This window comes from Tachypleus tridentatus, chromosome 10 (genome assembly GCF_004210375.1).
Source record: "Tachypleus tridentatus isolate NWPU-2018 chromosome 10, ASM421037v1, whole genome shotgun sequence".
Taxonomy (NCBI): Eukaryota; Metazoa; Arthropoda; class Merostomata; order Xiphosura; family Limulidae; genus Tachypleus; species Tachypleus tridentatus.
The window spans coordinates 144,028,270-144,055,975 of NC_134834.1; the positions used below are offsets into that span (position 1 = coordinate 144,028,270).

Here is a 27,706-nt window from a genome sequence, read left to right on the forward strand (position 1 = left end):
AAATCATAATAAGTTATTCACAGCCTTTATTTCTATTTCTCTATGTTTCTGTTTCTGCAAATAAGTGAAAAGTTAGGAACAAACCATTTGATTTCATTGTATGGGGTGAAGTAATGTCATTTTGAAACAGATGTAAGGAAAAATTACACTATTGGCTGTTGACTGTTCTTGTTTTTGTAGCCAGTAGTATAAAACATTTTTTCTTGTTACATAGAATTTTGTGAGACTCGCTGCTTGAATTTCATATTTTTCTTATGACAGCTAAAGTTGCCATCTTTACACAACTCTCACTCTTGCCATATACCATTCTACAAAAGTAGTCAGATTTATTATTAAACTTGTTAAAACAGTTATGTGTTTGTGTTAGTTTCTTAATATTAGTAGCCTTTGGATGTTAATTTAAAGCAATTGTACAATAATTATGTTTTACGAATACACAGATATGAATAATATTAAACTGCTGGCCTGATATGTCTGTTTATAAAACTCATGCTGTCATAACATGGTTGTGCCCGATGAAGCACACAAAATTTGAGCCATTGTTATACTGGAACTATCCCCTTCCTTCTACATTTTGTTGTTGTGTTTTGAACCTGAAATCTGTATTTTGGTCTCTGAGATGATAGTTATTAGGCTGTATTTTATAAAGTAAATTGAAAAGTTTTATTCTGATTTTGTGTTGGAGCTAATAATTATGTTTGTATGTTACAGTTCAAAAGTTAATGTATGCATTTGTTTTTATCATGCTAATGATTTGAGAAGCACTAATGCGAGGTTAATAGTTTTTATGGTTTATTTTTTATCAGTTTTCTGTATTAATTGCAATTTTTTTGCTATAAATAAAACTAGAAAAAATCACCTGTAAGTTTAAATTTTAATTTGTTTCAGTTTTAAAGTACCTTACCTGCACTAATATTAAATATCAGTATTGACTGATATGGTTGGGTAATCATGAGAAAGCAGATCTTAGTGGTGTTCCTCTAGTCAGTTGTTTTGGTTTTATAAGCTGTTAGCCAGGCCTAAAGGTCAGCATGCTGGACCAAATAGATTTGGTTAACATCCCCTTGTAGAAAAATTATGGTCAACACTTTGGGGCTGTTGGTTTGTCATAAAAAATATCTTAATATTAACATTTAATGCTTTTACCCTGTTCTCCTTATACAACAAAATTGAGAACATTTAAATCATTTATGCTGCATTCCACATACCTTGTTTTGCTATAAGAGTTCACTTCACAGTCTTGTTTTTTGTTCTCTGGCTTTTGCTTGTCTCCTTTCTTTTTCCTTATTGAGTTTCAAGTTAATATCATCACTCATCAATATTTGGTTTATTAAGTATGTTTATTACCATGAGCTAATAAAATTATCTTTAAACCTTGAGTGTGGTGAAAAGAAATGCAAGTTTCTGAACACCCCTCAATTATATTTTGTTTTGGATTCCTTTAGAGATTGAATAGTTTATAATACAAATACCTGCCAAATTAAATGGAACTGAATGGATTCTTCTGACTAGCTGCTTTCCATCTAACTCACTGGTTTCCAAACTTTAACATCCTACCAATTTTCATTAAAATACCAAATCTAATGAATCCCCTTCCAAAAATAAATATTTTTCAGGGATTTTCTGTCTTTCTTGAATATAAATTATAAAAGAGGTTGATCTCAGAAATATAAAACTTGTTTTTCTTATGACACTTTTATTAGATGCTATTTATTATTATTATTTATTATTACATTATGAAAATAGCAACACTTCTACAATTTCACTTTTTGTAATTTGTGTTACCTAGATTAAGCCCAAATTTGTTCTTCCTCTTAATTTTAAAAGTAACATTAGCAGTCTATTTGCCTCTAAAATACAACAAAAAATACCCCTCCACTCACTTCACTTTTCTATTTCTCATGAGTCTTGAAGCTATAATTTACTTAGTGCAATGGATACGGGCAAACACTTTTGCTTCTGCCATTACGGATTTTTTTTTTCCATAAGCCCCCTGAAACATTTCATGAACCTTGAAAGGGTCAACGAACTAATGTGGAACTACTGCTCTAATTTATCATATCAAAATTGGTGATGGATAATGTGGATAGTACTTAATTCTTGACGCCCACTTGAAGCTACATATTTTGTAGAAGTTTTTCTGTTGTTTTCAGGAATTATATATCGTGACCTGAAACTTGACAATGTTTTGTTGGACCATGAAGGACACATTAAGTTAACAGACTACGGAATGTGTAAAGTAAGTGAATTTTAAAGAGTCATCGTAATGGAAAAGTACTTATAAATATATGTAGCACAAATACCATGAAGCTTTTCATTGGTATTTATTGTTAGTAGAGAAAAGAAATTTGTGTTTTGTGAAACAAACACTTTGTATCCTGTAAACTCATAAGTGACAATGTTTTGGTATTTTCACAACATTTCTAATCAAATAATGTTTAGACATTTTCACAACATGTCTAATGAAATGACTGGGTATTTTCACAGTTGTAATGGAGTGGTAAATCTTGTGCATTGTAAAAGTACTTTTATTTGTTACTCTGATTGATCTGAAATATTGAATTTTATCATTTCCCTGCATATTTTAGGATTCATTAAATTGCAGATGTGACAGTTGTTTAAAAAAAATTGTATAACACAACTTTCACCAAATGTCTTTGATTTCTGTTAATTAACCCTATATGTGTGAAAATATAAAATTCATGGGAAACAGAAATTCTGCTACATTATAATTAGTTCATCCTGCAGTTTAAGAAATAAACTATAGATAAATATATTTTATCAGGAAGGAATCAGGTCAGGAGACACTACAAATACATTCTGTGGAACACCCAACTACATAGCTCCTGAAATACTAAGAGGAGAGGACTATGGTACAGATATATTTACATAATTTTTTTATATTACTATTAGGTTATATATTATATGAGAATTATTATTCTTATGTCTTTCTTTGTTCCTTAGAGGTTTGGCATGGCCAGGTAGGTTAAGGCGTTTGACTCGTAATCTGAGGTTTGAATCCCCATCACACCAAATATGCTTGCCCTTTCAGCCATGGGGGCAATATAATGTGTTGGTCAATTTCACTATTCATTAATAAAAGAGTAGCCTAAGAGTTGGCAGTGGGTGGTGATGACTTCTAGTCTTTACACTGCTAAATTAGGGATGGCTTGTGCAGATAGCTCTCGTGTAGCTTTGCACAAAATTCACGTTTTTTTTTTTAAAGTAAACATTTTACTGTTAACTAGAAACATTATGTATAAGTCAGAATCATTTGGATCTACTCCTAAAACTAGAGAAATGTGTTGTTTGTTTTACCACTTTAGTCATTTCCCTGTTGGACAAGAGCATATGTTGAGATCAAAGATTATTTTTTAATTCATAGTGTAGTCTGTTTTTTGTTTATTTTTTTAAGTGACTGAGGTTGTATCATAGCTTACTAGTTTTATAATTTTTGCTTTAATTTTAGGTAATTGTCTTTAAAATTTAAACTTCTCACTTGTCATAAGGTATATAAAAGTTTTTCTGGGCAACTTATATTCCATGGTAGCCCATGATTTAGATGAGTTGACTTTCTTCAACCCATAAGGAACATATAGTTAAAATCCTATAATAAGTCTATGTTTTGACATTATTAATAATGTTTTCTCTAGCAGCTGGCTGTATTCCAGTGGGACAGCAATAAGTCTTTGGATTTACAATGCTAAAATTAGGGGTTTGATTCTCCCCAACAGAGCTCAATGTAGCTTAGCTATAAGGAAAAATACACAGCTTACTAATTTTGTAAATGTATATTTCTTATTTGTCTAAGAGTCCTTAGTCCAAACTTCTGACTGTATGCTGTCTAAAGTATGCCATTAAAAAAAAAATAATTTTTTCAATGAAAGAGATGATTTTCTTAGGTTTCATCACATCAAACTATTAATTGAGTTAATAAACAGAATTTCACATCTGTGTTCCAGTACTTTCCCCTGTCAAGTAAATATGTTAAAAAAACTAAGAATTAATTTCCTGTGTAGATTTCAGTGTGGATTGGTGGGCACTGGGAGTTTTATTGTACGAGATGTTAGCTGGAAGATCACCTTTTGACATAGTGGGTGCAGCAGAGAATCCTGATCAGAACACTGAAGACTTCTTGTTCCAAGGTTTGATGAAATTTTGTTATACTTATACATTTAATATAATAGATAAGCAAAGCTAATGTCCAATGACAGCTAATGTTGTATTAGATAAATGCCAGTAAAGTGTTTGTTCTGAGTTTTACCTGTCCTCATAATTATTTATTTTTCTTGTGCATAAAAAGATTACATGTGTAAGGACTAATAACTTTGAAATCTCTATTTTCTTTGAAGGATTATTTATATCAGCACTATTTGTCTTGTAGTTACTGTTACAGGTGAACTTTTGTTTGGAAACTTCTTTGTGTTAATAACACATTTTTGACTAACTAAGAACAAACCATACACATGTTATTCTTCAAAGCTGATACTTCCATTATTAATATTACGTTTACTTAACATCACGTTATAAAATCTCTCTCCAGTGATCTTGGAAAAAACCATCCGTATTCCTCGTTCAATTTCTGTTAAGGCTCAATCAGTTTTGAAAGGTTTCCTGAATAAGGTGAGAAAAGTAAAAGGATAAGTTGTTTTTGGATTTTACAATTATCAGATAGTCATAATCTTAAACAAAATATAAAAATGCTTTTTTTTAATTTTTTGCCTTCATTGACTTGTTTTTATACTTTAAATATAAAACACCTGTTTACAGGGGTGTCACTTTGTCATATGTGATCTTCTCTTTCACAAATAAAGATTTTTAGTTTCAGTAGCCAACGAATTCTGAGAATGATGCATTAGGGTTAAAGCAAAAAGAAAATGGATAAAAATATATCAGTCACCTAATCACTCATGTTGAATTTTCAGTTTGTGGTTTTGTTGTTGTTGTTGCAAAGATACATAAATACACACAAGTAGGACAAATTGTAAATGTAATTCATTTTAAGATTTACAAGATGTTTACAAAAGGCTGAACTGTGCTCACAGTGATGTTAGGCTAATTAGGTTCACAGTTAAGTGATCTTCAAAAAATGGCTGAAGAAATGTGAAATAAGAGAAAAATGTGATTGTATGTATACTCTCTTTTTACTGATGTTTAACGTGCTGTATTATTGTTTTTTTAAAACCTGTAAGATAGGTAAATTAATGCATATTGTTTATTACAATTTTAAAATTATTGTGCACACACAAAAATCTGGCAAGTTTTTGTAAACATGCACAAAAAGATCTGAAATTTTGATAAAATATTTCTACTAAATATTTGTATCTGAATGCAAAGCAGGTTTCATCTTAAGATTAAAAATACTATTCTAATGGGTGCTCTCTTCATGAGCAAGTAGGTTCTTTGGATTATTTGGTGAAAAAAGTGAGACATCCTGTCCATGTAATACCTAATTAATTTCCTCAGTAAAAATTTACTTCAGCCAATTTCACTTGTAAGCCCAGTTGTTTAAAGTTTTCCACATAAACTCCAAAACTAGTGAAGACCTAATACATTGATAACATTTAAAAGAAATTTCGTTGACTGCTAACAAACCTGAATAACTTACTGATTAGCTGACAGAAGCATAATTCTCTGACTCAATCAATGATTCTTGTATTTATGCTGAACTCTATTTTTCCAGGTACTGGAAGTGCCTAGATTCTAAGATTGCTTCTAGATCTAGTTTCATCATCATGATTAGCAACTGCCTTCAACTTAGTGTTAATATTTCATTTGCAAAACCTTTAGCACCTTCTAAATAAGTATTTTTTTTAGTAAAACCTAAAACCATATTTTCTCTTTTTCTCTACCCTAACATTATTGTAAATCATCAGTGTAAAGTGAAATGAGAAGTTGAAGAATATGGTATTAAATTATTATTTTATTTCTTCTTTTAATGAATCATTTGCTAGATTTTTTATCTTTTATCTTCATAGTTTCAACTGTTAATCTTTTCACATCTGTTTTATATTAATATTATTGTTCTATTTTTGGTATTTTGAATCACTATTCACTGTTAAAGGCAGTTAGTCAGGAAAGTGGGCAAAGTATACAACTGTCATGAGCAAAACTGTTGCCTCTCATGTTACTCTGTACACTGAGGGTGTATAATTAAAGTATTCTTATTTTCTCCAAGTCATTTCTTGAAATAAAAAATTTTTGTAACATTTAAATATGTATTAGAAAAAAATTGCTATAATGTAACTGGTTTTCTAACTAAACTATGAAGAGGTTTAAAAATTGTATTGGCTGTTCTGAGATGAACAGAAGCAATCACAGATTTAAAAAAAAAAAAAAAAGTGAAGCTAACCAAATTCCTTCTAAAAAGAAATAACTGTAACAGGATCTATGTAGGGGGGAGATGTTCTTTCTATTGGTTACAAACAAGTCCTTCAAATAAGGGCACATGGTTTTGAAGATTCCCTCAAAGCTATGATCAGATAGGATTTTCACTGGTGGGCTTAACAAATAGAAAAGATCAGAAGCTTAAATTTAGACACCAAAAGCCATGTAAAGGGGAAAAAAACAAAATCTGAAAAGGAGAATTTGGCAAGGAAACGCATCACACAACACGGAGAAATGCAGATTAAAAATTTTAAAATTTTCCGTTATAAATTAAGTAATTAAAACTTAGCAAATATAAAACATTGAACTATAAATTGTTTCAATGCCAGGTTTATTAACATTAATAATATGGTTGTTTAATTAAATTTTAAATGTAACTTTTGACAGCTCATGCTCATACTGATCTAACCAAATGTGTAGATTTCACTGTGAGCTTTCAAGTCTCTTACCAGAGCCTTCATTGGGCAACAGTATGCTGAATAAAACTAATTTCTGTTAAGAACACACTTTAAAGACTGGCACCCTAAGTCACAGTCTTAACAATCCCTGCCATCTGGTGTTTTAAAGTTCTTAACCTGTGTACAAAACAATGAAAACAAAATACTACAAGCATACAATTAACAGATAGATGAACTTTTACTGAAACTGAAGAATCAGACCTATTTTTTTTTAGTAGTCATAAAACAATAAAAATATCTTTATACGCCTTTGTTTAAAATTTATTAAATCTTTTGGTACACCCTGTATGTCTATTAGTCACGAATATCACCAGATTTGTACTGAATAGTCTACTTGTAGATATGTCAGTTCATTGTTGTTATGTGTTTAAAGACCCATTGTGTTGTGTTTCTCTGTAACTTTAACATCTCATTGCATCTTAATTAAATAAAATTTTCTTAATAAAATAGGTTAATTAATGCTGTCTAGTTTCAATATTTTTAATATAGCAAAACAAACAAAAATAAAACAAACTGGAATTACAAAAATTATTTGTTATGTTAAGTGCTAAGTAAAGTATTTTGGTAAAAAACATTTAGAGAGATGGACCTTTACTCTCGATGTGTATTAAAAAAAATTTCAAACCAAGGTTTTGCCTTTGCAACTTCCTCAGGGTTAATATATGCAACAGTTTGGTATAAGAATAGTCATTAAATTATAATGGTGCTTGTAATGTTCTATTTCTGGAGTCTGCTGTAATGTGCATCTAACAATACAGCTATATTACATATATAACTATTTTATGAAATATAAAAGAGAGACCACTATGTTTTATGATTAGCTATAAAAATATAGATAGAAAGTAGAGTATGGTAAGAAAATAAGTAGGGATGATACAATGTTTATAAGCGGTATTAAAAACAAGTTGTAAGACTGTCATACTCCATAGTAAACATGTGTTAGACTAACAATAATGGTGTCAAGGTATGGTATAATGTGTTGTTTTTTGAATGGTTGTTTAGTTACATGTACCATTCATTGTGTTTATTTTTGGAAATTTTTTCATTGATGAGAATAGGTTTCATATATTTTCTCTTTTTAAAATCTGTTTGTGATCTAGAGACTTTAATAGGGCTTTCTGTGGTTGAAATTCTATTGTATAGAAAGTGTTCTGCTGGAGCAGTTTTGTGTTGATCATACATATACAATGCACTTATGTGTTCTGAGATAGATGTGTTAAAAGGTCTTCCAATTTCTCCTGTATATGCATCTCCACATGTATTTCAAATGATTTGAATAACTACATCTTTGTGCATGATTTATCCTGCTCTGTTTTCTCTGGTGTAGCATTGTTTTTAACATATATTTATAAGAATAAACTAAATTCTTTCAGTGTTTTATCTGGTTTTTATGTTGATTTTCAGTTGAGATTATTTAATGGCTTTACAAATCTTGGTTGTGGTTGTTTATGAAAGGAATGTTCATTGTAGTTGTTTTCATGCATTTTTTTTTGGGGGGAGGTTGCTGTTTGCTTTTTTGTGATTTGAAAACATTTGATGTAATACTTGGGGTATTCATTTCATAATACTGTTTTCAAGCCAGTTTGTACTGTTTGGCATGGTGGAGTTTCTTATTATTCTCTTTAATTCTTCTGTTATTGTTTTCCTTTTGATTCATTCTGTAATGAAGAAACATTCTTTGTTATTAATGGATCTCCATGTTTGTTCATCTTGAAATTTTAGAGCTACTGTTGTGTAGTTTTAATGTGAACATAATTGAGAGGTGGAAGTTTAGGAAACATTAAAACTGCTGTATTGTTTCGTTTCCATGATCCTATGTCTGAAATATATTATTGATTTATTTGTATCACACTTCTGGTATTAAATCTGTTTTTTCTGTTTTTTCTAGTGTATGTATAAATCTTTATAACAAATGCAACTGTTTTAACCATTGGTACCCTTCCTTTTGTTTGTACAAAGTGTCGCCAAATTTAAAATAACTGTTGTGTAGAACAAAATCAAGAATTTTAAAGTTATGTTTGCTGGGAAAATGTGTTGATGAAGTGAAGCTAGTGATGTTCCTGTACCTTCTGTGGGTTTGGATGGGTGTGATGCAATTACAACAAGGAAAATGAAACTGGAGCAGCACATTTTGTTTGTGTATACAAGTATCTTTTCTAATAGCTCTCTAGTATTGTGTTGTGTGATGAAACTTATGTTGGGCATGGGTTAAATAGTTAGTGAAATAATCAGGATATGGTTTCTGATGCAAAGTCATCATTGATGCTATAGGTCTTAAAAATAAATTTTGTTTATGGTCTTCAGGGAGTCTGTGTTGTTCCAATATATGTCTGTGGGAGGGTTTTAATTTCTGTAGCAATTTTTCCACCAAAATGCTTTTTTCTTTTACATATTTAAGTATCTTTTTGGTTTTTTGCTTGTCTTTGTTGGATTTTTTATTGGAAGTGGTTTGATAATGTTCTTCTATTTTACCTTTCTCACTGATTTTGGTTAAAACTACAAAACCTTTCCCTGTGAATTTCTTATGATTAAATTGTCATTTGTTCAGAGATCTTTTATAGCTGCTGCTTCTGCTGGTGAGATTTCATCTTTTCCTTGATCTCTATGTGTAGTTAAGATATTTTTTTATCTGATGCCATCTGAAGATCTTTTGTTCAGTGGCTGTTGATACTTTTGTGAGTTAAGTGGGTATTTGTTGATTAATTGGTGAATCTGATTATATTCTTGGTGATTTGTAAATTTTATTGCGTGTTGGTTGGTAGAGGATAAAACATTGTCTGGGGTATCATTGTCTTCTATAGTTTTGTGCGTGAAGCTTTTTGAGGTGTTTGTTCTTTTTTGGTTTCATGATGTTCTTCCCAACAGACACTACATATAGCTTTTTCAAGTGATATTAAAATCTCCAGATGTGTATTGTCTAAGTTTTCTACTTAAAGTCAAGTTGAGACCTTTCATCAGCAGTAACATAACATTAGATTGAAGTTTTATATCAATTTCTATGATGACTGTTATTTTGGAACAATTCTAAGTCTCTTCTAATAACTGTACAACATTGCTTTTGCTTTTATATGCTAGTAGAATCGATAGCTTATTTAATTTGTATTTAATTAACTGGATGTGTAACAGTAAAACTACACATTTTAATTTCAAAGTTGTTGTTGAGCTAAAATTTTTATTAAATTTCTAAGCTTAATAGGTAGGAATTGAGTAAAAAACTGAACATTAACAATTCCAAAATTATTGGAAATGTATAGTTAATTATAGGATACAGTTAGAACATGTCTAAGACCTTTAACTATTGTTCACCTGTTTATTAAATTGACATAATACCTTCATTCCCTTGATAAGTTTACCACACACAAGTATATGTTGCTTCTGTGATTTGAATGACATGACTTGTGTACTATATAGAATGTGTATGAATGGGTAAATGTGTAAGCTTCTCATTTGTAGGAGGTGTCTTAATAGTTCATTGTCTTGACAGAAGTCGTATCCAAATAGGTGACTAAGAAGTGTTTGTTACAGTTTCCTGGTGCCAAATTTAAATGTTAGTTTTCATTTCAATATGTCTTGGAGACTGGATATTGGTTCTTATTCTAAACATTCAAGTTACTGATTTTTATCGAGTAACCTTCATTTTTATCTAATGATATTCATAATCAAGTTAAGAAGTATCTTTATGAATACATTAAACTTAGATTGTATGACTACTTTTTATATAAAAATTTGAAAGTATACATTCATGAAGTTTTTAGAGGACATTCTTTATCTTGACTGGTTGTGGTTCTTAAGTTTCTTTAGCTCATTTGCTCTTAACTAGGTTTAAAACATATTTTTTAATCATCACCATTGCCAAAGAGAAATGTTTGGTTTTTGAACTATATATATATTTTTTTGTTCAAACTGCTAATTGCAGAAAAATTGTTTTAAAGTAGATTAAAACAGTTTTATATTGGTAAATTATAAATTAGGAATAGTCCTCTTTTTTATAATGTTTTTCACACACTGCTTTCAAGCTATACCTGGTGTTCAATGTATGCAATAACCACAACTTAGTTAAATGTGAAGTTTTGTACTTAGAAATGAAACCAGTTGAAGAAGTGATGTATTTTTTCCCCCAGTTAGAAGATACTAGTCTTTAATATATATACATGCATTACATATAATTAATTTATTAAATGAGCTATTCCATCTCTGTTCATTATAAGTTTGATCTGTGTAAGTAGCTTGCTTTGAACATAACTTTAGACTATACAATCATGTATGTTACCTTTATATTTGACCATGAAAGTTCTTCAGAGTATAAGGTAAAAAAAAAGTTATTTATAACACAACTGCTTTGGGTGCTTACATCAGCTGTAAGTGTTTGCTGTTCTTAGAATTTGACAGGAAGTAGGCATGACATAGCATGTGCATTTAAGTCTTAAAGAAGCTGACTGTACTTGCTGCCATGCTGTCTACAGTGCTACCTCTATCATCCCATCTCTAGTGTTCCAGGATGTGATTGTAGCTTCACTTGGATACCTCCTATCTTTCAGACACAGTGATCTATATATAGAGTTGAACTCATCTACTGTCTGTAGTTGGAAAGGGAAGCAAATTACAGTATCATTGTACACAAACCGTCTCTACATTTTCCCAACTACATGCTCCTCTTGTACACAAGTACCTGTTTCAGAGTGTAGACATGAATCTAGTGTAAAGTTGACTACACTATTTCATTTCTCTAGGTTTCATATTAGAAGATGTTTTATTATTATGCATTGAGTTAGAATTTGGTTACCTTGCTTCGACACTTGGTGTTAGGAAATGCTATTGAGTTTTATGTATTTTTGTCTCTGGTTTGTGAAAATAGTAGCTTATATTAGTGAGAAAAAATATTCCATTAGTTTAATTTCTAGGTATTTAGTTTTCACTTCAACATAAGTTATTAGACTTGTATTCTTTTTCATTTATTTTAAACATTACTACTTTCACAGACGTGAGAAGTTCAAAAGAAAATTATTTTCTTATTCTCATTTTACTGTATCACTATATACATCAAATTCCTCTCCATTTTCCTCATTTGAAGTAAATTAAGTAAACTCTAGATCACAGGAACCCAACTTCCAACAAGGCTTACTAAAATGGGGAACTTGATTGATACATCACTAATGGTCTTCATATTAAAACTACTTGGAATATATCAGTTATGACAAGACTCTGTGTTGAATAATTTTAACAAACTGTATTTGGTTCTTTGATTTTATTCATCTCACAAACTTCTATGTACCTAAATGCTAGTAATTAAATGGAGGTCAAGGTGGTAATCTTTACTTGGTAGTTTATGATCACACCAACATTTATCACTCACACAAACTCAAACTTTTGCACACCATCTGTCTTCTTTGTTTATTTGCAAAGCCATAGATGTTAACTTTCTGCCTGTACAGGAAATTACCTCCTGTGAGAAACTTGCAAAATCAAATTTAGTTTTTTTTGGTTTTTCTGAAAATTTTGGTAAAAACACTCAAATACTGTAGTCAGAGTAATAATGAGTGGCAGAAATATCATATATCAGATATACTAGAACTACTGTAAGCCAGCATTCTTTGCTTTTGATAGTGACAGCATATTCATCATAGTGATAATGTCAAATATAGGGATGACTTAGATTGCAGTCATTTATGTTAAAAGGACTGAAGGGGATTTGTTCATGTGTACCAACACTACAAGGTATATTTAACAATAATTTGTACTTATTACTTCTGTATTCTTATGGCATTGGCAGTGCATAATATTTGACACATTTTTGTATTAGAACAGTAACCTTTATGGTATCCAGGCAACACACCAGTGACTAATATTGAGGTTTTTGAAACTCTTTATAAGGACTAAATCTTTTTGTTGTGCAGAAGTGTTTTTGATCAGACTGAAAGAGAAAATATTTTATAGATTTGTTTAAAACCTTTAACCTTAGAATTATTAAACAAGTCCTTAAGGACTTGTATTTGCCTTATAAACATTTTTTAAACTGTATCTTCCAAATAGGTTTGTGGGTTATGACATTCCTAATTCTAAAAAAACTGAGCATTGATTCGTTACAACTGTTTAATAAATTTTGCTTTGCGAAGAAAACAAAATTGAGATGAAGTAGTTTAGGACTTAGTATATTTTTACAGATTATGTAGTTTCCATAAAACAAAATACAATCTTTTTATATGATATTTATATGAATTTGCATCTTTTACAAGAACCGACACACAATTCAAAACAGAAATCCACCGAAAAATCACCCATACTGGACTATACATTCCTTGGGACTCAGCACATGAAACAAAACAAAAACTCAACATACTAAGAAACCAAATAAACACAGCCATAAAACTATGCTCACCAGATAAAATTAACGATGAATTAGACAAAATAAAACAATACAACATCAATAAGTTTCCCCCACAAACCGTAGAAAACATTATACGCACACACCTAGACAGAAAGCAAAATCAACCAACTAAAGTAAATATATCTCACGAATCAAAAAATCACGAAACCATATACTGCTCTATACCATATATTCCTGACATCAGCAAACAAATAACCAACATTTGGCAAAAGTAGTAACAAAATATGACATTCCAGTTAATACCAAATTTATTCAAAACCAGGCACAAAACTGAGGTCTATACTATGTAAAACTACACTGACAAACACCACACCAACATTATTTACAAAATACAATGTGATAACTGCCACGACTTCTATATTGAGAAACAAGTAGAAAAATTGAAACCAGATTCAAAGAACATAAAGTCACCTTCACACGCTTTGAACACTGCAAGTCAAATAAACACAACATAACCATAGAAAACACTCAAATACTAAATAAAGAAACAAACATAAACAAATGCAAAATTAAAGAAGCCTTACTTATACAACAACTTAAACCCAAAATAAACCAATATAAAGGAACGCCTTTATACCTATATTAATATAATAAAATAAATAAAATTATATATTCAAACATCTAACACCTCCCTCTATATTCCGACACTCAGTTACACAACCCCTTTTAAACATGTGGTCAGCTTCCGGTCAGTTACCTCTTTCTTTGTGAACCTGACGATGACCGAAGAAGGTTGAAACGTTGTTCGCTCTTCTATGTAAAATATTTTCTCAACCCAAACGAGCCGTTTTTGCATATAATTTTCTCAACAAGTGGGTTTCTCGACATCACTGATGAATTTGCATCAGTAAATATTTCATTATAATTTTTTAAGAAACTCCTGAAATTGCTTACCTTGAGTTTTATTTTCTTACGTCCTTGTAAAACTTTCTTATAAAGTTTTTAGTTTTATTGAGTGCTCCCAGTTTTAATCCCTTCACAGTCAGTGGTATACAATAAAAAAATCACTATCACATCAAAATTGTAAGCAAGCCAACTAGATGAACAAAAGGTTTAATTTGTGTTGTTTTACTTTTTGGTTATTTTCTTTGCCTATTCAAGTAATTACTTAAGCTAAAATGATCTAATGTTAAACACAAGCTAACAAACATGGCTAAGTCAGAAAATTTAAATTTGATACTGTCAAGTCCAGAATGATCTAAACCTACCTCGTTGTTTTCTACAAAACACATTTCCTGTTATACATAATCCATATGAAGTATAAATTGATAAACCAAGCTTTAAAAACAATGTAATTGCAACAGTTCAAATTTGTTTATTCTAGTAATGTATCAAGTTATGACTTTATTCTGATCTCTATGTGACTGTTTTGAACTGTAAGTTGTACTGACTTGTACAGTTGAATAGCTCATAGCAAATGACTTTTATTAAGTGTTTTGATTATTAGTTCATGTAGACAATTACATTATACCATAAAAGAGCCTAAGTAATGAGTGACAAAGTGGACCCAACTGGGAATGTTAATGACAAACAAATCTCAAACGTAAAGCAAATATCAATGTTGCAAATTGTTCAAGGCAGTTATTTGTATTGTGAGTAAAAACATCAAGCTATTCAGTATGTTGCAATATATGAATGGTATAAAATCAAATTGGTGACTTGGGAGTTAAGAATTGTGTGGACTTCATGATCCCTTTGCTTTGAGTTGTTGAAATGTTAACTGAAAACTATAGTGAAGAATGATTATCCATTTTTGGTAACAAGGTTTTGTTAAGAGTTTAGTGTTTTTGGTATCTGTTAACACACAGAACACAAATTGGAATATCAGGGAATAAACTTTAATTCTTATGTTGACTTCAGCTCTGAATGTGTTATATATATATATATGGGATAAAGTGTGGTTTTGATACGTGTTTAATATTTGGAGAGTGGTGTAATAAGTCCAACTGTATTATTATTTGAAGTTAACACAATAAAACTGAATTCTGAAGTAAGTTTGTGTAGATTGTGCTAGAAATGTTTTTGTAACAGAACATGGAACACAACTAAAGTATGGTAATATTCAAAGTTCTTGGTATAATTCATTTCTTGTTGAAGTTGCTTCAAATACTAAAATGTCAATTATCGTTAAAACTTGTATACTTGATAATGATCATGCCAGTGATTGAAGTGTTGCATCTGTTTTAAAAACTTACTAGGCTTACTTAATGTAAAAACTATAAATTATAATAAAATATACTTTATCAGTAATTAAACTCAAAATGGAACTATTAAAAGAATGTTTTTTTTTAAAAAAAAAAAAAAACTTTCAGAATCCAGCTGAACGATTGGGTTGTCATCCTGAATCGAGATTTATTGATATAACATCGCATCCTTTTTTCAAGAGCATTGACTGGGAGCTGGTGAGTATACTTTATTTTTTGGCCTTCCAAGTGTTATATGTAATGTTTACAAAGCTGTAAGTTGTAGTGTAATATTTGTTAATGAATATTTTTTTTACTTTTAAGTTTGTATAAATGTTTCACATCATGCTGTAGCTGGAAGCTAAACAAGTCACTCCACCTTACAAACCAAAGCTAGAAACTGATAGAGACTTGGAGCACTTTGATCCTCAGTTTACAAGTGAACCTGTGCAGCTTACGCCTGATGATACGTAAGTTTACATTGTTTTTGAACAGTTCACATTCCAAGTCTATGTATTATATCTCACAGGGATACTGTATTGGATTAATACTTATGCTTTTTATGTAGCTTACTAAATTACCTGGTAATAATTAAATGGAATCTTCTAATTTCCATCTGAAAGTAAACATTATAGTTTTGGACAGACAGACATAGAAATATCCCAGTAATCTTTTTTTGAAAAAGTATAACTGGAACTAAATGCTCATAATTAATTTATATTTTTGTTTAAACACAAATATTTATCTAAATTAATTAAAGATCAGACTAAACTAATTGAAGAGGTAGTTTGCATATTGCATGGGCCTTGTCAACATGAAATTAATTTAGAGCCATTATAGGCTATTAGCTGGAGTAAAACAGTGTAGCCTTAGATTCGTGTGCTAAAGGAATTTGTGGTTTATAAAATGTATATTATGTTATTAACATTATGTGGTTTTGTAACAAGTTAATATATAATGTAAACCATTATATGAACTTCTATATAATTCAGCATCAAACTTTCATTGGAACTTGTCTCCATTGCATCAAGTGATTTCATTTTTTTAACCAGTTATTTCTATTTGGGAGGAGGGACATCTTAAGGTCAGATTCCCTTATGTTTATCCTGAACATGAGGCTCTTTGTAGTTGGCTGATTGACAGACAGCCAATCAGTAGCAAAATATCTTGAAGCCAAAGGTATCCAAATGTCTCAGTGCAAAAATTTCTTTGTGTGCTATAGCAGATGGTTGGAATGGGTCAACATATAGTTGGTCTTTAGATATTTCCCCATCTATTGTAATGATGTATGATTTTCACCCAGCTGCTTCAAATTTGAGGGAACAGATATGTTCTGTTTATCAGATATTTCATACATGTGAAATATTTAGGTGCTGGAGACTAAATTGGACAGATAGACATGATGCCAATAAACTTTGGAGGAAAGCGAGTATATGACATCCTCAAGATTGTTTTCAGAAATTAGATGTTATTAGAAATTCATATATATTACAAATATATTAAATGTCAGATTCCAAAACTAATTTAACACTCATAAACTGTGTTTGAGTCAGTTTGTAAATTATCTGTAATTTTCTCTTGTAGGAAACTGGTTTGTACTTAACTGATCTAATCATATCTACTATAAACACTTGTATGGTAGTATTTGTCAATATTTCATGAAATGACCGGTGTTTTTGTTAACCAAGTAGACTTTGTAATTTTGACCCTACCTTGCAGCTATCATGTAAACATGAAACTATACATTCTATAACTTTTAATCCAGCAAGTATAATTTCCTAAAATTTGGAAATTTCTCAGTAAACATAAGTTTTTGTTAATTGAGTATTTTATTAATGATCTGTCACTGAATTTATGGAGTCAGTATGAATAAAACCATGACTAGTCTGACTTTCAGATGAATTTCATGTTAAAATTAAGATGCTTTTATAACCTTACACCTGAATGAAGATTAAAAGTGTTTTGTCTTTTTAGTTTTTTCAGTTACATTTTGTATTTTATCTGTTATTTTCTCTACACTTACACTGTAAATGTTAAATCTACTTCACAAACCACGTAACCACTACGTAAAAAAAATCATTCTAGAATAACTGTATATTTTAACTGAAAATCAGGCTTATAACAGTTTACATTTGCTTTATTTAGTTTATATTTTTTGTTATTTGAACCACGTATAATTAATAAATGCACTTAACAAGCTAGACATCATCGAGCAAATGTATAGTTGTTACAATATTGAATTATCTAACACGAGCTGTTTGTGCACGTAGTTAACACAGAAGTTAATTTATTGCTATTTTGTCTTTAATGTTTTGAGTTTTCTGAACTAGTATATTAAGTTTCTCATTTCTTCCTTTTAATTACTTTTATTTTAACAGAAAAAACGTGCACAAAATAAATTTAGTTCTTGCATATGGGTCTTATCCTTTTTGTGCAAATGAAGATTTGAAGTGTCAATAAAAGTTAAGCATAATTTTTTAATGTTCTGTTAGTACTTGACTCAATTTTTATTTTTTTAAATATTCAATTTAGAACACAAAGAATTCAGTGTTCTATAATTATAATTTAACCATCAATTTAACTGAGCTATAAGTGCATTAAAATTATTCTATTAGCTGGTTGAGTTTTGATTGGTAATAGAAACTGTGAATTTGTACACTAAATATTTCAAAGGCTGCTGTGTGGATGAACGAGGATTATAAGTAAATTGATATATAAAATCTTCTGTTTCTAATAGTTATAAAAATGTAAAAACTAATATCAGAAATAATTTATATTTTTTGAAAGATTGTGTCATAGGAAGGTATGGCATGTGGGTTGAACTTTCCTGTTTATATCTAAGTAAAACAAGGGGACTAGTGTGTGCAAAATTAAATTATCTTAGTAATATCTATAAGGTTGTAATATCCATTCACATTCAGAAATTGAAGTAGGAATGGAAAGATTATCTAAGTTACACAGTTTGGAGCAAACAGTTGTCGTGACACTGAAAAGTAAAGATTGAGAATTTATTCAAAACTTTTCTTTTAAAACTAAGAACAACCTGATAATAAAATTTGATATACTTAACTATGTTTTAATTCCAGGTTTATTGATGTACATTGATAATAAAGTAATGTATTTAAATATTGAAGGTAGCTGTAGAAAAATAAGTTGTGGGGTGTGTTCTTTTACCTACCCATATCTAGAGGGTTAATTGATCTATGATTTTGATCTAGCAGTAAACATTGTGAATACTTGTTTTAAAATAGCTCAGTATACACCAGAGAGCACATATACCTCTCAACCATTAAGGGCTAGGACTCGGGACCAGCCAAAAGTTTCATTTGCTGTTCTTATCTGTACATCATGTGCATAACTCTTTACTAACACGTTTGTGTCTAATACCTCGTAATTATTAATAAAAGAATAAAGTAATCTGGTTTCTTTTTTCCCACACGTAACTCTTGTTTCCTGAGATAAATAATTTTATTTTAATGGACTGTTTGCTGAATAGACGAAATTTATAGCATCAGTGCTACATATGCTTCAAATCTTATATAAATACAGGTTTATTATGGTGAGAAAACAGCTCAAAACATTGTACGTATGTCATTTAAAACAGTCAAGGGAGAGAGGGATATGTAAATTATTTTGGCCATGTACTTGATTAATACCTTGGAAATAGAAGGGTTAAAAATAACACCTGAATCTAAAGTTTGGTAGTTGCCAACTGTTGCATCATATGTTTGCAAGTCTGTGTTTAAACATTAGGAAGAAAAAAGTTTTAATTGAATTGGACATCAATTGCCAAGTTCAGCTGTATCTGAAATGAAATTAATATTTTTACTTATTCTCATTTGCCAATCTGCCATGAGGTATCTTTTTTCCATCTACACAAGAAAGATTTAAAATCTTTCCTAGTGTTTATTGTCATGTTGTTGACAATATCTTCAAAGATATTAAGTAACATTTTTTTTCCAGTTTAATTTTAAAAAAGGATTTGTTCCTTTACTGACTTTCTGAAATGAGGGATAGTAGTTTATGTAATTACTTTGATTACCAATCAATTATTTTATTGACACCTTCTCATGTGAATATTAACCATTTCCCTGCACTTGTCTGATGTTTTAGACATGTTTCAGTCAACACCTATGAAAGACAAGATATATTGAACTTATAGTTTTACTGATTTGTCTTGTGCTAAAACTTCAGTAATATTAACTGCATAAAGTATTGTTAAACTTTAACAAAAACAAAATACTGTTGCCTTGTCTGTGAAGTTAACTGTAATTGCAGAACAGGCAAGGCCTACAGATGAAAAAACATCAAGATGTTTATTAATATAATGCTACAGCTTTTAAACAAGTAATAATGAATCACTGTTATTTCATCTTGTGTAGTAAATTTGTAACAAAATTATTACACAACCCACAGAGAATGCTTATCAGTGAACATTTTAACTGTTAGTTTAAGATCCTGTAATTGCGTTTTTGTTAAAATAGTGTAAAGGATTTCAAGGAAAATAAACAAACTTAGGAGCTTACATCAGTTTTGTATTATAGTCTCTTTACCAATAAGTTACAATGAGGTACGAGAGATTCCTGAAAAAATATTTGGCAGTTAATGACTTAACATCTTTTTTTGTCATTGATCCAGACTTTTGAAATCCTTTGTGATATATCCTGTTATACAACTCTTCACTGATGTGTAATGACTGAGTGTGTCATATAAAAACTAGATGATTTTGTTTATCTGCGACTTCTCTTTCACAACTGTGATCTTATTCATGGGATTGATATTTGAATAGCTAAGTAGCTTGTAAAAGTGACATTACAAAATTAAAACATTTGACTCCAGAAATATCTCATTCACCAGATTTTAGGAATTTTTAACTGTTCTTTCTCAGCAGACTCCACTTTTTTACCTTACTTCTTGCAAAAGGTTATACTTCCTATTTATTTTCAATAATAGCAAAAGTTTTTCTACTCATGTGATTATCTGTTTTTCTGCTTCACTTCATGTAATAGGCTGTACCTCTGCATTACTTCCTATGATTGGTTGTCTTTTGTTTTACTTCATAAATTTAATGTGCCATATCTTTTTACTGTGATTGGCTTTATGTATACTACATCATTTCCTATGCCTACTTTTTGTTTTACTTCATGATAAACTGTACTTTTTACCTTGTTTTCTCTGGTAGGTTTTACTTTTTAACCTTTTAATTGGCTTTACTGTTTTTTCTAATGATTATATGTCGTGATTAGCTTATGTAAAGAATAAAGTCATCTCTCTGTTTCCAATAAATAATTATGTAAAACCACAAGAGTGGTCACACGTGAAAAAACATAGTGTCAACTAAGATGGTGAAATGTAAGAGATACTCTTGAGTAATTTTGTAGGAACTTTAACAAACAAACTCTTAGAGAGCTTTCATTTTCTGCCTTGGTGACTTCTATCAATAACAGTGCCAGTTTTTTTATATATAATTCCTACTGAAACATGGGGTTTTACCACAATTTTAATATGGAGTATCTTTAACTATTCAATTTTTGATTGCTACAAATTTCTCTTGCAGTATTAGTCATAACTGAAATAACACTGCTACAACTGAGAAAAGTAAAAGTTCCTGTATTTTTATAGCTTCTATCCTATTTTTATCACTTCTAATCAAGGTTGCAAAGGGAGGATGTAATCTTTATAAAATTGAAATTGTTAAAAACTCGCCCAAAATCTCTGCCATGGGAGAGTACTTGTATGAATATTAATTTAACTTTGGATTGATGAAGTATTTTGGACTTGTATGAGCTTATATTTATTAAAATCCCCAAAAAGTGAATCTACTTTTTTAGGCATGTAATCTTTTTAGTATATTCAGATTTATGTACATATATAATTAGAGTAAGTATACCCAAAAACAATTCAAAATAGCCTAAAACACATATGGAGACAGTTGTTCAGTAAAACTTGGAGATTTAAATTATGCAAATAATTTGACCTAATTTGCATATCTGACATCACACTTCCAATATGGCCACTATATTTGATAAATTTGTAGTTTATTCTTTTTCCTTCTGATTTGACCATTCAAGAACGTGTCCTACCAAGCTTAAACCTGAGAGGATGTGTATCTTATTTTATGTCTTGTTAGACACACTTTCTCTTTAAAAATATCTTAAAATTCCCAAAGACAAGGCCCGGCATGGCCAAGTGTGTTGAGGTGTTCAAATTGTAATCCGAAGGTTGCGGGTTCAAATCCCGGTCGCACCAAACGTGCTCACCCTTTCAGCTGTGGGGGAGGTATAATGTGACGATCAATCCCATTATTTGTTGGTAAGAGTAGCTGAAGAGTTGGTAGTGGGTGGTGATGACTAGCTGCCTTCTCTCGAGTAGCTTTGTGCAAAATTCAAAATCACTAACTAACCCAAAGACAAAAGTGATGAGTTAAGGCAAGAGGCCTTATCAAAATGACCTCTCATACAGATCACAATCTCATTATTTACCAATTACAAGTATTTTCAATGGCATAAAACTTTCAATTTAACTAACATTGGCAATATACTTTGAAGAATATGATGTATTTGACTGTATTTACTCAGTAGGTTGAAAAAACATCAAGGCTGCAATAAGGTATTGGTTGCTAAGACAAAACATTTTCTAAGAACTGTCTTTCCAAGATAAGGGTGCATCTTTTATGATGTAGTGTCTTACAAGGTATTAGATATGGTATGTGTGCTTGTGCACCCACCTGTACTAGCAATGACAACAGGTATATTGTTATTACATCCTGCATCATCTCTCCTAAAAGCTTGGACCTTTTAGAAATGGGAACCTTAATCACTGTCAATTTCACCATCATCACTTGCTTTCACAGTTCCCTTATCTTTGGCATTACTGCTGTGACTTTCTACATTGGTACCAGTCATAATGTTCAAAATCATCAGATATTTTAGATTCAGAGCCAGAAACATTGTGAGCTTGCTTAAATTCAATTGCCTCTTCAAGTGTGAAAATACTGGAGCATTTTGGTAGAATTTTGGATCCATTTTCTCATAACAATTACACAATTTTCATCTGCAAACAATGCTTTTTTAATAGCAACATAAGACTAAGATCATCATCTGTACAGATTTGGGCTTTGTCTATTGATTTTGTGCACTTGAATTACATTTCTAGAAGGAAATTCATATTAAGTTATATGTTTATCATATGGTTATTGGTGCACTTCATGGATTAAAATTTTAATTTTTTTTTGTATTGTTGGTGCATAAATTTTGTGTTTATTCAAAATATTTGATTTGTAATTGAAATTTAAGTTAAAATGTTAAATTTATTTTCATGTAAATAATAAGTACATGTGTACTGTTTAAAGTACTCTGCCCTCTTATTAGATTGACATCATTTAGTTAGTCTAAGCCCATACAAATCCAGTGACTTTTTTTGTGTAAGGTTAAAAAAAAAACTGAGACCAACACTTCTTTGTCTTACTTTCTGTGACATGTGCTTCTTTCTGTCTTAACTTCCATTGATAGGAACTTACTCCTATCAAGACTTATTGAAATATATCACAAATTTATTTTATATAAGACTGAACACAGTGTTACCATTTTGGTTTCATCATTGTCGTAACATGAAATTACATATGGTTAGTGTCAGCAGGCAATTAACATTAGTAAAGTATATTATTTAGGCTATAATGTCATCTAGTGTTTAGTGATGAATATGAAGTAATGTTAACATTGTTTAGAGTAATTACAGATTTCAAATGGTTACTTTAATGTCATATTTTGTTTGACAAATAAGAAATGTGTGATTTAATCTTATATTTATAGTAATAATGAGATATTTGAAATGGTATATTTAACATTGTACTTAGAATAATGATTGATTTAATGTAACAGTTTTGTTTTTGAAAAACAAACTCATGACTGAATTATGATTATCACATTCACTATGCACTGTAAAAAAAAAAAAAAAAAAACTTGTTTTATAAACAATCTTCAGGGTGGCCCATAAGTCCCTACCCATCCATATATCTTGTGTATCCAGTGTATCTGTGTGCTGTCACCAGTATTCTTGTGCTCATGTATCCACATACTTGTCACAATATGCTCTTCAAGTGTAAATGGGCTTACGTCGGCCATATTTCTCTGAGAAAAAAAGAAACAAATTTATAATATATGCATAATTGAATATAACATAACATATGGATGGGTAGGGACTTACGGGCCACCCTGAATATTACAAATTATTTGAAGACAGTTAACAGTAAGATTTACACAATATTTTAAATCAGAATTTAGTATTGATTGCAGTGTCATAAAATTTTGAGCTATTTTCCTAGTAGCTTAAACTTTGGTTAGTCTAAATTTTTTAACTGTTTAGTTGAACTTTGCTGTCGTACTGATATTTTCTGTTTCTCCTAAACAATACAAATTGTGTTGCATCTGAGATAGAAACACTTCAGTGTTATCTCAGTACACTTCCATAATGTTTGAAGTAAATAAGCCACTTGTATTTCTTGAGGTAAGTGTAAACTTCACCCTAAATACTAGTTTGCTTATGAAGCAGCTTCACTCATTGAAGCAGAATTTATATGAAGTTGATTACAAATATTGCTTTCTTGAAGGAAAGTAATCAGTCATTATTAAATAAATTATGCCAGAATAAAGAAAAAGGTTAAATTTATTTTAAAAAATGAAGCTGTCTCAATAGCACAAGAGGTCTGTTGAACATTCACTTCTTGTCGCTTGTCAGCCCACACCAAACTGTACCAAAATAACCTTCAGACATACACACGTCATGGGCCAGACAGCATAAACCAAAATATGCAGCTTACACATTCCAACCCCCACTGGGATGGTTTTATCACTGTAGGCTTATTATAGCTGGCAATGGAGGTCCTTGTATAGTCAACTCTTGTTCTCATTGCACTGCTTATTCAGGTGTACACCAGGTAGAGCTGTTTGCTTAATCTTTCCAAAAATACTGTTCATAAGTTTTTTTCTGTGTGTAGTTTTGTAACCAGCATAGGATAAGTAATTTTTAAAAGAAACATTTTGTTGATTTGTAATACAGTTGTGGTAAAAAGTAATGTATTAAAGTCAATAAAAGATCTTAAATGAATTGATTGAGACTTTATTCAAGAAATGTCTAGAATTTACATGAAAGAGCTGAAGAAGTTGACATTGAGCTTTAGAGAAAGACAAGAACAGAATAAACAAAAGTATTGTTAAACTTTTGAGGTGATATTTGTAAGGCATGAGAAATGTACTAATGTATTGTGAATTATGTATATAAAACTTGGAAGAAACTTGTGTGTAAAGTCAAGCTCAGATACTTGTGTGTACTTATATGTAAACAGTATAGCTAAAATAAGATGCATATACACACAATGTGTATTGTATGTTACTGTCTAACTGCAAAAATGGGAATAAGCAATATAAATGAAAATTTTGTGTACTTGTGCATGAATAATGTGTTAGTTGTTGCATATTTAATCAGTACTGCTAATAGTATGTATGCATTTGTGACTACAGAAATATAGTGACCACTGTTTCTGATACTGGAATTTAGTCTGAGTAAATCCATTTATGTCATCATTCTGAAGTGAAGATAATGACACTGTTTCTTATACTCCTGTGCAAGGAACAGAATTTAGTTCAGTGAAGGAAACTTTGTTTGGCATGTCCATATACAGGAAGATCTGAAATAAAAATGCCCTTGAATGTCTTGCAGCATATACTTTCTCAGACTGTGTAAGTATAGTGTGAGGAAGAAGTGTGTGCAGCTGGGGCTGTTATCAAGGTCATCTTAGCTTGGTGATTATTACCACATGTCATGCTGCATACAAATAACCTTTCATCAGAAAGTTGTTGGAAAGCAGCTTGTGTCAGTCACAAGTTTAATCAACATATACCAGTGATAAGGCTTCCTTCTTAATGATTCTGAATGTTGCAGAAACCTTGTGCTCTTGTCATAAACACAACATCTGCACTTTAAATTAATTCTTACAATATTTCTCAAAGATTCAGGGCCACAAGATTTACAGTATGAGTAACAGAGCTGAGTGATTAATCACTGTAATTAATTATCTGTGAGTATCGTTTACATTAATGTCAAGTAAAATAGTTTAATTAGTGTTGTTTTTATTTCAATTGTCCATGTGATTGAAATATTCCTGTCATTTTCAATTATTTTAAAATTGTTCAGTTTGTGTTTCTGATTATTACAATTTTGATTAATCAAGTAATGTTTCCAGCATTTTAATCAGTTATCAAATTCCATGAATTGATAACAAACTCCCTATGAAAGCTACCAGTTATATCTATAATGCAGTATATAACACATCACCTGTACATACTATACTGCTAAAAACAACTTAAGCCATAGCCAACAATCATGTGTGTGTTGTAGTATATAACATAACCACCAGCTATATCTATAACATACTGCTAATAAACAACAAATCACATTCCACTAATTAGTAACAAACACCATAGCAAAGTCACCTGTATCTATAATATATTGCTAACAAACACCATGATGTAGTCACAAGTCGTATCTCTTGTATTACATAACACAGCAGATCACAGGCACCAACCATATCTGTACTGTATTACTAACAAATGTCGGAATATAACCATCAACTATGTATGTATTACTAACGAACACTAGGATGTAGCCACCAGTCATATCTATACCATATTGTAACAAATACCTTGAACAGCTGTTGGCTAACTGGGTATGTCACTAAATTTATTGCAAGTTGCATGGATAAAAATGGTACACACTGTATAGTAGCATGAGGGTCATATACATCACCACACTTGTGTGGTTTTGATCTCTTGATGGAGCAAGGACATGAGACCTTTAAAGAAATGTGATAATCAGATATGGCTAAAATGCATGTTTACTCTGATTTTTTGTTAGTGGACAAACTTTCAAGTGCTGTTTGATTACATTCAGGCTTGTGTTATATCTGTTCGTGTTTGCAGAATCAACACTTCTCTATTTACTCTTAGCAGGCAAGAAAAATTTATTTTCAAGTTTCTAGCTTTCTGTTCTCGTTATTTGTTTGACTTGTAATGTTGCTTTCAGCCTGTGTGAACATTGGAACGTAACACTGTCAGCAACAGTTTTTACTGCAAAATATTTTTCAATTTAAAACAATTAACAATAAAAATTTAATTAAATTACACTTTTGTTGGTCACATTGGAATGTTTCAAACACCAAAATTTGGCAGTAAAAATAATTGAATAAATGAAATACTGAGTGGGATTTGAAAATTTGTTTTTCAAAATTAAGTATTTGTTGGCTGTTGTAGTTTCTGCTTTATTTCTGTAATTTCATTGTATTGTGCGTGTCTTTATGCATAAACACTGATCATTCAACCTTATCACCTTTTAAAGTCATAAATTAAGGTAAGCATAACCATATACTTATTATATGGTAATAATAACCTGCTTCAAAATACTTGATGTTAAATTTAGAAAAACATTATTCTAAAGCTGAGAGAGTAGTGATAGAACACTAAAAGTAGAGATTACAATATTTGAACTTTGAAATAAATTGAGTGAAAGAGGAAGAGTTAAAGGCAAAACTGTCAAAGTGGAGTTTTTCATAATGGTAACAAATCAGAAATGTTCACTTTGTAGTACATCATATGTTAGTCCAGGAAAGAGACTTAACCTGGAAACACGTAAAGTATCATTTACCTGAAGAATAACAGTTCATTATAAAGAAATTTGTAAGGATTATTGGTATGAACCTGTTCGTGATGTGAGAAAAATTTAAAAATTACCAGTATGACTTTGTTAATAATTTTAGAAAAGTTTTGAAATTACCAATGTGACTGTTAGTGATTTGAGAAGTGTAGAAATTACCAATATGACTGCTAGTGACCTGAAAAATGTGTATAGATTACTATTATGACTGCTAGTGATCTGAGGAAACCATACAAATTATAAGTACAATTTTGTGTTGATATATAATGTATGTGCTAACAGTTGCTGTGCTATACATATATTAATGAACAAGATTTGGGCTAAATTGTGCTGATAAAAGTTTTTGACTACAAATTTATGTATTGTTGACAGACAATGTTATGATTGAAAATATTCTACCAAAACTCAGACATTAACATTCACTGATTTGTACAATGTAAGTTGGCACAGAGAGCGAGATTTCTCCAACTGTAGTGTCATAATTCAGTTGTATGACAGGATCTTAACTTTTGAAATAGCTGAGCCCAGTCTTTGCAGGAAATTCTGTGAATTTGTTTTGATATCCTATGATAGATGCTTGTTTCTTG

The 27,706-nt window shown here is 30.6% G+C and overlaps 1 protein-coding gene across 9 annotated transcripts in view; it reads left to right on the forward strand.

Annotated features, from left to right (window-relative positions):
• The window catches only part of aPKC (protein kinase C iota type), an 81,453-nt gene that overhangs the window by 41,416 nt on the left and 12,331 nt on the right, over positions 1-27,706 (forward strand). For 8 of the 9 annotated variants that reach the window (XM_076464213.1, XM_076464215.1, XM_076464212.1 and 5 more), the window contains 6 exons: positions 2,154-2,239; positions 2,786-2,873; positions 4,020-4,145; positions 4,544-4,623; positions 15,543-15,632; positions 15,768-15,883. In XM_076464213.1, coding sequence (XP_076320328.1) covers positions 2,154-2,239; positions 2,786-2,873; positions 4,020-4,145; positions 4,544-4,623; positions 15,543-15,632; positions 15,768-15,883 — 586 coding nt within the window. Of the gene's footprint in view, positions 1-2,153; positions 2,240-2,785; positions 2,874-4,019; positions 4,146-4,543; positions 4,624-15,542; positions 15,633-15,737; positions 15,884-27,706 lie in introns of those variants that run through there. The other variant, XM_076464220.1, reaches the window with a different exon arrangement.